At 35.4% G+C, this 10,649-nt stretch overlaps 1 protein-coding gene and 1 long non-coding RNA gene across 2 annotated transcripts; one reads left to right on the top strand and one right to left on the bottom strand.

The window, feature by feature from the left end:
- Positions 1–1,533: 1,533 nt before the first annotated feature.
- Positions 1,534–2,436, top strand: LOC132796399 (serine protease SP24D-like). Its single transcript, XM_060807561.1, has 2 exons — positions 1,534–1,808; positions 1,879–2,436. The coding sequence occupies exons 1-2, from the start codon at positions 1,567–1,569 to the stop codon at positions 2,402–2,404; spliced, it is 768 nt and encodes a 255-aa protein (XP_060663544.1). The 5' UTR covers positions 1,534–1,566; the 3' UTR covers positions 2,405–2,436.
- Positions 2,437–9,303: 6,867 nt separating this feature from the next.
- Positions 9,304–10,082, bottom strand: LOC132796843 (uncharacterized). Its single transcript, XR_009633600.1, has 3 exons — positions 9,968–10,082; positions 9,653–9,903; positions 9,304–9,514 (listed from the first exon to the last, which is right to left on the bottom strand). It is a non-coding gene; the product is annotated as an uncharacterized LOC132796843 (long non-coding RNA).
- Between the last annotated feature and the right edge of the window lie 567 nt (positions 10,083–10,649).

Below are 10,649 nucleotides of genomic sequence, written 5' to 3'. Positions count from 1 at the left end.
ATAGCAGTGAAAAAACAAAAATGTAATAAATTTCAAAAAATCTTATAAATAACTTAATCCTTCTAAATTTCGAGTTGAATACGACCTTATAATTTGATGTGTAGCCTTTATTGGCTATTAGAGCCTCACAGCTACGTGGCATGGAGTCCACCACGTCCTCGCAACGCTTGCAGGGATTCTGGCCCTATACCTCCTGTACAACTTGTCAAAGGTGTGGCTTAGATGTCGGGGATTTCTTGGCAACATAATGCTTGAAGTCCTCCATCAGTTCCCAATCGGATTTAAATCCGGGAACTCTGCTGACATGGCATTACATCAGTTTTTTCATGACCAAACCACTCCGTGACCAGTTGGCCGGTGTGTTTAGGTTTCGTGGCTCTGCTGAAAAGTCCATATTGAAGGGGCATTTCATCCTGAGAATACTTCAGCATGATGTTTCTTAATATATTTTCAAAGATTTCTTGGTCTATGATCTCATCGATCATATTTATAGGTATATTGGAATCCTTTACAAAAGAGTGCATTTAAAAATGGGTTTAATATTTAAAAATAATTATTTTTTGTAGTTTAGAGGTTTTGGTTAATTCTTTAAGCTTAATAAATATGTTTGTAAGTATGTAAATTATTAAGTTTCTAAAATCAAAAAGAAGAAAAAATAGTATTCCTTTTGTAAACAAGTTAAAAATTACCTGAAACTACTTAATTAAAAAAAAGAAAAACATTTCACTTTAGATTTTTCTTCTTCTAAAACGAAAAGCCGAATCTGACCATAAACAATATTATATTCAAAAATAAATATGCTATAAATATGCTCAAAATATATATTTTTAAAAAGTTTATAGCAATGAGTAAAATATTGACCTTCAATTTATATTTAATATTTTTCAAATCAAATCTCAAATTTTATGATGTACAATTGAAATTTGCATTTTGCACTTTTTATAAATTGACTGCCATTAAAGTTTGAGATTTTTTCTTAAAAACTTTTTTTCTTTTGATATCTTTAAACTCACTACAAAGAAGGGTATTACAATTTAGTGCCGGCAGGTTTAGGTAATAGGTAGAATGGAAGCATCTGCGACCCTATAAAGTATATATATTCTTGACAAGCGTCATCGGTATTTAACATTGCCAATAATTGGGTTAGATTTGATTTGTTTCTTTCGTATAATTCCCAAGAACTGATATTTAGAGATAATGCCTAAATGAACAATCTCAGTTGCTAATCACAAATCAAATCAGATTAGTTTATTGCACAATAATGGGCGAGTCCCTCGCGATAATGACGTTTTTTAGGCACATGCCGCAGATAAATATAATTTCTTTCGGTACGGGGCAATTCCCAATCCATTGACTTCTTGATGGATCATAAATAATATCCTCTAATCGTGAGAAACCCAGTGTAATCGCCACCAATCCAATCGAAACAACTGACCAGCCCAATGCTACAAATTTGATAAGATATCTCTAGCCGAATCGCGATTCACATAAAAAGCTGTGCCAACCAACGATTTGACATCACTTGCAGTCTGCAAAGTAACTGGACATAATCCTAAAGCATTCAACATGATGAAGAGCCTTCTGATTGCCTGCTTGGCCATTGCTTTGGCCTCTGCTGCTCCTCATAGCTCCCAGCTGGATGGTCGCATTGTGGGCGGATTGGATGCCGTTGAAGGACAATTCCCCCATCAGGTGTCGTTGCGTCAGCTTACCTCGCACATCTGCGGCGGCAGCATCATTGCACCCCAGATCATTCTTACTGCAGCTCATTGCGTCACCAGCGAAGCTTCCGACGGCTCACTGAAGGTGTAAGTGATACAGAGAGTTAATCAGAGTTTATCAATTGATTTCTCAACTATGTTATTATTCCCTTTGTAGTACCTCGGCTAAGCAGCTGAGCATTCGTGCCGGAACCGTGGATCGCAGCAGCGGCGGCGTTGTCGTCAACGTGGCCAAGGTCATTGTCCATGAGAGCTATGGGAACTTCTTGAACGATGTCGCACTCCTGGTGCTCGACCAGCCCCTCACCTACTCCGCCGTGATCAAGGCCATTCCTCTGGCCAGCGTTGATACCGCAGTTGGCAGCGAGGTTGTCATCTCTGGCTGGGGTCGTCTCACCACTGGCGGAGCCTCGCCCCGCCTGCTGCAGTACAACACGCTTAGCTCGCTGTCGAAGAATCAGTGCATCAGCTCCACCTTCATGTTCACCAGTAGTTTGATCTGTTTGGCCCACACCGCCGGCAACGGTGCTTGCAACGGCGACTCTGGTGGCCCGGCTATCCAGAATGGTCAACTCGTTGGCATTGCTGGCTTTGTGATTGGCGGCTGTGGCTCCACAAATCCCGATGGCTATGCCAAGGTCTTCTATCATCGCGATTGGATTGTCAAGAATGCCAATTTGTAAGATGGCTGCTATCAACTATTAAATTAACAAGCGAGTAATTCAAGTGTTTCTTCATTTCTGTGGAAGGGAAGGCGAGTGGCTCATGAAAGGGGAGAGAATCTTCTACTGAGAGAAAAAGAGTCGGGAGAGACTCTGAAATATCAGTAGCGGCTGGCGAGCTTCACAAAGATAGTCAAGCTTGCTTTTGGGTACTTTTGATTAACTGATGCTCAACTGTTGCCACTATTGCTCAACAGTTGAGCAGAAATGCAAGGCATTACATTTCTGGATATTGAAAAAAGTCATTGCCAAAAATTTTGATGTATGTCTTTCATATGTTGTGTGTGGGTTTGACTAGGCGCCGGACCGAGATATTAGTGAAAGCGGACTGGCTAAGTGGGCGTGGTCAGATAGGCGAGCTTCACTTATATTGACGAGAGCTTGCTTAGGGTACTTTTGATCAACTGTTGATCAACCGTTGTGACTGTTACTAAACAGTTAAGCATAGCTGCAAGATATTGCAATGCATTCTTAGAAGAAGCTGGTGGCAGTTGATTAAAGTGCCCAAAAAAGTCATTGCCAAAAATTTTGATCTATTCGCTTCATATGTTGTGTGTGTGTTCGTGTGTGAAGGTTAATATCTTAAGAGGGCGTGGTCGGGCGGATGGGCTTCACAAAGTCTGCCAATTTTGCTTTTGGTTAGTTTTGATTAACTGATGTTCAACTGTTGCCACTATTGCTCAACAGTTGTGCAGAACTGCAAGGCATTACATTTCTGGATATTGATTTGAGGATAAAAAAAGTCATTGCCAAAAATTTTGATGTATGTCTTTCATATGTTGTGTGTGGGTTTGACTAGGCGCCGGACCGAGATATTAGTGAAAGCGGACTGGCTAAGTGGGCGTGGTCAGACAGGCGAGCTTCACTTATATTGACGAGAGGTTGCTTAGGGTACTTTTGATCAACAATTGCGAAACAGTTGTGCAGAAGTGCAAGATTTTTGGGAGACCTTGCTTATCTGATAGTTGATTTAAAAGTCAGTTCCAAAAAATAGCATCAACAGAGATGAGGACCGTGTCTGTTCGTATGAAACACTGCATCTAAGAGACTATAATTACTTAATAAAATCAAAATTGTATATGGCAAAAAAATGTCAGCTGCAGTCGGTATATTTTGCATGTAATAATATAAATTTATACCAAATGTAGCATTTAGTATATTTTAGTATTTTGTCTATTTATAAATTCAGTATATTTTAAGAACAGTGCCCTACGTAATGGTAAATTTTAAGAATAATATCGCATGTAATACTAGATTTTTATGCCTTTAGATCTTGGTATTTTTTAGTATTTTGTCTGTATATTAATATGGTATATTTTAAGAATAATACCGCCATCTGTTGCATTTATTGAACAGGGCTGTCGAATATCTCACAGTACAGCACACTTGACTGTAGCTTTCTTGTTTCCTGTAGAAAAATTAAGCTAGAAAATAGAAAACATTAAATATAAAAGAAAATATCTATGCTGAAAACACTTACAATATAGGTAAATTGTTTCCAAAAAAAAGTTCATTTCAGTCTTTAATATTTAAATGTTCATATTTTCTTAAATCAGTTTAAAAGATAAAATTTACGTTTTGTGCCATTATAATTAGTAAATCAATATTTAAATTAAAGTATCAAACTGTTTAAAGATTTTGAAACCAATTTGTTGCTTATGCTTTTTTTTCTATAAACCAAAAAGCAACAAAGAAGGAAATGAATTCTAATTACATTACAGCAAATATTGGCAGGGACATTTGGCACGTGGGGACGCTTTGTAAAGAGCATCATGCGTAGGTTATAGGTCATCATTAGTTAATGGGCCTAATAACATAATGCGTATATGTCAAAGTCACAACTTTGACTAGCATTCAAATCCATATCGGAATCAAGTAGGGCATTACTATTAGGGCATAAGCCAAGCGCAAATAGAAAGTCAAATTCAATTAGGAATTTGCTTGAGTTGTTGGCAAGCAACCCAAAAAGCAACCCACGGGCTATTAACCCCACTCCAAAGTGAAAGAACAATATGCGGTAATCAAAGCAATTACAGTTTAAGCAACAACACTAACAACAAATAAGTGCTGGTTAACTGGCCAAGTTGGCGACTTGGCTACGAAAACGGTCATCAACTATGCAAATTACTTGGATATTTTTCACTTACTGTGGCTTGGGTGGGGTTGCAGAGGGGGGGAAAGGTGGAAAGGGGAGTCAGTTTAATGGGCTTCGGTGGTGCAACGTGCACCACAAATTAGCTGGGCACAAAACTATGAGATACTTTTTATTCAGCCAATAAATACATTAGCAAATCAACAATAGAAAACATGAACGAAAGAAAAAACACATTATTATTTAGGGAACAAAAATAATGGCGTAAAAAATCATTATTATCACAATCGATACATCGATTGTTTCTCTATCTTCATCCCCTTCGTCTTTTGTTCTGCTTTTGCCAGCTGCCAATCGCATCCTTTTCTTGAGCATCAAGCTTCGAATTTTGGTTTTGCTTCGAATTCACAGCAAATTTTGTGGCCATTGCATATTTATGCGGATTGCCATCGAAGTGAATATCACACAGCAGCAGGAAGAAGGAAGTAGGTAGTAGGGGAAGAGGAAGAGTTTACCTTTCTAACATGTCATTGTAGTTGTAGTTGCTGTTGTTGTTGTTGTTGTCGCTCTCTTATGTTTACCTTTGTCAGGCAACAATTCGATTTTATAGTCCTTCGCTTGCTACGCTTCAATTTCTGTTTATTTTTTTGCTCTCTGTGACAGGATATTGCGACTTTGAGTTGACTTTGGTGACGGCGCAGCAAATGCAAAGCGAATTGATGTCAATATGCCAAAAAAAATATATACATATAAAAATATTACATTTATATTGCGACGAAATAGTTGGAAAGTAGTAGTAGAAAGTTTAACTTTATTTACCTTTAGTTGGGGCCATTAAATTGTAGAATTAAGTTAAATATTGATCTCTATCTTGAATTTATTTCTAGTTATATTCAGTTAAAATAATTAAGCTTTACAACTTTACAAACTTTATTTTCATTTATATTTTGTTTTTAATCTTCAATTCTTTAAAAATAGTTGTAATTAAAAATGTAAACAATTATTTTGCTACATTTACTTGAAGCCATTTTTCAATAAAGATTTTAATTCACTGCACGAAATAGTTAATATGTAAAAATTCAAAAATATTTTTAGTTGTTTTTAGGTAAGGAAATTAAACTACACAATTAAGTGGATTAACAGAGCGGCTGTTATATTTAATTATTTAAGTTTATGGTTTTACGGAGTTTAATTTAATATTGAATTCATAAATTAAAGCTTACATCAATTTAACATTTTCCTCTGAAAATTTCGAATTCACTACACGTTTAAAATTGTTTACTATTGCCGTAAATATAACCAAAATTTTAATTCAACATTATAAACAGATTTATAACAGATATTTTAGTAAAGAAATATATGTAAATGAAAAATTTTAGAGCTTAATGTCGATGAACAAAGGGTATGTTTTTATTCTACTCCTTGACGACTGAGAAATCTGCATTAAAATTTAAATTAATCTGCTAATTTTTGCACTAAATTGTGATGCAGGTCAAGAACTTTCTTTAATAAAGTTGTTTTATCAATTATGGAACTTGGAATTTTGTTGGCGATGTTTTTTTTTGATAAATTCTAAAGAAATGCAGCTAAAATTGGATTGAATCGATATCAATATATTTGTGTATTATTCATTCGATTGTAATGCTTTTCACGACAATTGACTTTTGGTGTTTGGTCAAGTGAATACAATAAATATATGAATATATGTATATATATACATATATTGATCTAGTATATATATTAAGGGTATGTGTTTAAGCATTTGTGTATATAACGAGTGCATAAATATATTTCATTTATGCTCAAAGCAAATTGCCGCTGCCAAAAGCTGCCAAAAACCAATTGCAATTTTCCATGCGCCGCATGCATAAATAATACACACACAAACACACACACACACACACACACGCACATACGAGGACTGCAAATAAAACAAAATTACGCATACGCCGTGTGCTGTTGGCCGGAAAAAGGGGAACGCAAAAGGCTGAGGCAAAGATGGCGAAGGAGGAGGCAAAGAAGTAAGAGAAAGAGAGAGAGAGAGAGAGAGAGAACTCTGAGCTCTGGTGACATCGAAATGGCAATGCCATTGCCATGATACTCAGTTTTGTTTAATAATTTATGTATATGCCTTGGCAGAGCAGAGCAGAGAGTGAGAAAGAGAGAGAGAGAGAGCAGAAAGAGAAAGAGCAGCGCACATTGGTTACATATGTTTCATTTGCGCGTCTGTTTGTGTAATTTACAGTTACACAAAACCGCAAATAAAGTTGCCAACATTACGATCCACAATAAGAACGCAGGGTGGTTAGGGGGAAGTGAAGGGGGTGCGGCAACAGCGGGTGGAGTAACAAACAGCAGCTACTCCATCAAGTGAACAGCAGCAACAAGAAGACAAAACGCTGAAAAGTCAAAAAGGGTTTAAAAAGAGCAACTCTACTCTTACTTGTGTGTGTTTGTGTGTGTGGTTTGGGGGCAGCAAGGGGTTAAGTAAGGGGTTGGAGCACATTATGACAATAACATGTCGCCGCAGTTGGAAGTTGAATTTGAAGTGGCAAACGAGTTCGTGCCCAAGGAAACTTACCTCGTATTCTTACAATTGTTTCCCGTAAATGTTGCACACACACTACTTTTCCCCTTCCCCATCTCCCCCTCACGTTGTCGCAAAATGCCCGCGAAGCAATTGCAAAGTAATTGAAAGCACTCGCCAAAAAAAAAAAACAGAAAGAAGCAAAAAATAAGGAGAGAGAAAAAGGAAAAAGCCAACGCTTAGTTTAAGTTTCTTCACTTATTGATTTTGCAAAGCGCAGTCAAAGTCGGAATTCTAGTTGGAGTTGTGGCTTCAATGGGTTAATAATACCGCTAGTTGTGCGATAATGTCAAGCGATGTGCACACTCTCTTCTCCTTCTCCTTCTTCGCCATCAACAATCAATTGCAACGCGCAGAAATTGAAATTTGAAATAAATTGGTGTCCTTATACTTTCGTTTTAGGATTTTAATTTATATTTTATTCTATTAAATTGTTTGCTGAAAGACTTTGGAGATAATTTGTATCGTTATTGTATAAATAATAATTCAATTTTTATTAAACATTTATTTTAATAGTAGTAAAATTGTATTTATATTAAGTGTAAGCCAAATAAAAAATAAATATTAATTAAATTTGTTTATATCATTTTGTAGCAAAATATACCGAAACCTATATTTGGTATATACCACTACAATTAGAATATACCATATAAAATGAATACAGTTAAAAATACTAAAATACTTTTATATTGAGAATTATAATTCTACTGACACTAATTACGTTCTTAATTGAAATTTTTAAAAATTATAATTTTATTTATTATTATATATTTTTAATATTAATTGTTATTACGTTGTTTTTAAGTTATAATTCATTAATTTTTAGTGTGTATTAAATACATTAAAAGAAACTATTATTCTCATTCAAGGTTTGTAAGTAAAATATACCATAACTATATTTGGTATATACCACTACATTCAAAATATACCATAGAATCAAATATGCCATATTTTCACTTCCATTTTTAAATTAATAATTAATTTTATTAGCATTTTTGTTATACTATTATATTAAACTCGCATATAAAAAATATTGTTTGTGCTTATTCTTAGAATAATTCGATTTTAATTAAATTGATATATTTATAGATCTTTTTATTCGCATTCCATTTTTTGCATATTGCGATTTATTTGCAAATTTCTTAGTATTGTTTTAATAATTTTTATTAAATTTGCAGCACACATTTCTTTGTTATTCTTAAAATTTAAATTTTACACTATTGTGATAAAAATATATAAATATAATAATTGCCTAATACTTGTTTCAGTTCGCTTTTGAAAATTAAAATTGACATCTACACGAACGTAAATACGATTCGTTATTATTATTAATTAATGAATTATTATTAAATGCATTTAAGTGAAATTGTTTTTTGGGTCTGAGTAATTTCTCAGCACTTAAACGTCACTTCCTTAGGAATTTGATTGTGCAGGGTATCAAAATTAAAGCATAATTAACGCAAAATAGTTGGCAAAGTGTAATTCTGGTATTTCCCCTCTCGACAATTGCCAGCTTTTATCCAAAAACTGTTGTTGTTTGCCGCCAGACTATGGCACAACTCAGAACTGAAGCTAAACTCTCTCAAGCTAATCAAAACTTTGAATTCAATAGAAAAATCCAATGCAGCAAACGGGGTGAGGTGGGTTGGGGGCAAAGCTAGAGGCAGCAGTTGTTGTGGCAGTCGAGTTGGTTGCATGCACCGGGTGTCGACTGTTTGTTGTGGTTACTTTAAGCGAAAGAGATAGATAACGACAGAGGGTGTAAGACAGAGAGAGAGAGCAAGAGAGTGGGAGCGAGCACAAAAGACATAAACATTTTCAATAGATTTCCGCTAACAAGATAAATAGTTTGAGCCAAGTTGGCAGCGCACTTAAGGATACAAAGCAACTGAAAAGCAGCAGACGCTTCCAATCGCCACGGCAACAACAAGCAGAAAACACAGAGAAAGGGAGAGAGAGATAGAGAAGGAGAGTGAAAGAGAGAGAGGGAGATACTGGCTTGCTTTAGGGGAATATGGGGCCTCGGTTTGCTGCTTGCCTATTATTGATATCAAATTGGCAAGTGGCTTGCCGGTCCTCCCTCTCTCTCTCTCTATCTCTCTCACTCTTATAATTTCGCTTTCAGACACAAGAAATGAAATACAACAAAAAGAAATAGCGAAAAATAACACACATACCACATGTATGCCAGTTATAAAGGTTATAAAGCTTTAGGTGCTCATATTAAATATCCTGCTTAAATATCCTCATACTGTTTCCTATTGATTTTGCTGTCTCGTTTCGATTTCCTCCCTCTCTCTCTCTCTCTCTCTCTCTCTCTCGCTCTCAGTTCGCAGCATTTTCATTTCCTATTGCAATGATTTTCCCTTTTTTTCTCGCCCAGCTATTTATTCTGCCTCGTCGAAATCGGCCGTGTAACAGAAGAAAAAAAATAATAATACGGAAGAGAGTAAAAAGTGCGCCTTGCCATCATCATGAAGAAATTTGTAATAAAAATTCAGCAGCAAATGAGAAAAGTACACACACATACCTGTGCTATATCGCCCCTCTCCCTCTCACTCTTTGTCCATCTCTCTCTCTCTCTCTCTTTCTCTCTACATCCTTGCACTGTTGCTCTATTTGTGTTTGGAGCAGACAACGTGTCAGTTACCATTATACGCGCAAAAAAACTATGCCATTGCCTTTGTCTATCTTTTGGCATTTCTTTTTCCTTTTTCCTATTTTTTTCCATCCGTCTTCTTCTCATTTTTCGCATTCACTCATCCCACGTTCGCATTTCCTCTGAAATAGCGTATATTTAATAGCAGATTGAGTAGTTTTCAAAGCAGCAAGCAGCAAAAGAAACCTTCGTTCGAATCGCTCAGGAAGTTGGCGTCGCTCAGTATATAGGATTTTCCAGCTGAATGGCTTCAAGTACATCCGTCATAAGCCCGAGGAGCATCCAATGCACTCTCTCAAAGGCAACCTTCAATTGCAGCCGCGTGTCAAAATTGTATTAAAAAAGAAAAAAAAAAATAAAAAAAATAAAAAAACCTGCAGTTGAGGGTTGTTGGCTGTGAGAGGTATTTTTCATAAGAACAAAACATTTCGATAGCGGTAAAATATGCCAAATTAATATACCAAAAACTATATAACATTCAATCATTCAAAAGCAATATTTGGTATCTTAATATACCGTTTAATACGAAACATTTGAGATTTATCATATAAAACAAGAAAGTAAACTACAACAAAGTATATGCCTTTAAGGTACACAATACTGAAAAATACAAAAATATACCAAATGCAATATTTGGTATATCGAAATATTGAAGATTGTAAATTGGCTATATAAAACAATAAAGTAAACTGCAATAAATATAACGACACAGTATATGTCCTTAAAGTATACAATACTGAAATATACTAAAATATACCGAAAGCTATATATGCTACCATATATCCCGATATATTCGAAATTGTTAATTTGCAAAATATAAAACAAGTACAAAAACCACAATGAATATACCGAAAAAATACTAAAATAT

Source organism: Drosophila nasuta, chromosome X (genome assembly GCF_023558535.2).
Source record: "Drosophila nasuta strain 15112-1781.00 chromosome X, ASM2355853v1, whole genome shotgun sequence".
Taxonomy (NCBI): domain Eukaryota; kingdom Metazoa; phylum Arthropoda; class Insecta; order Diptera; family Drosophilidae; genus Drosophila; species Drosophila nasuta.
Note: the sequence above shows the minus strand (reverse complement) of the source record. Positions and strands in the feature narration are given on the sequence as shown.

What these genes read in the sequence shown, in the direction of transcription:
- LOC132796399 (XM_060807561.1), top strand. Translation starts at nt 1,567, where the DNA reads ATGATGAAGAGCCTTCTGATTGCCTGCTTGGCCATTGCTTTGGCCTCT. An exon ending in TCCGACGGCTCACTGAAGGT is followed by an intron (nt 1,809 to 1,878) that starts GTAAGTGATACA and finishes TTCCCTTTGTAG; the next exon opens with TACCTCGGCTAAGCAGCTGA.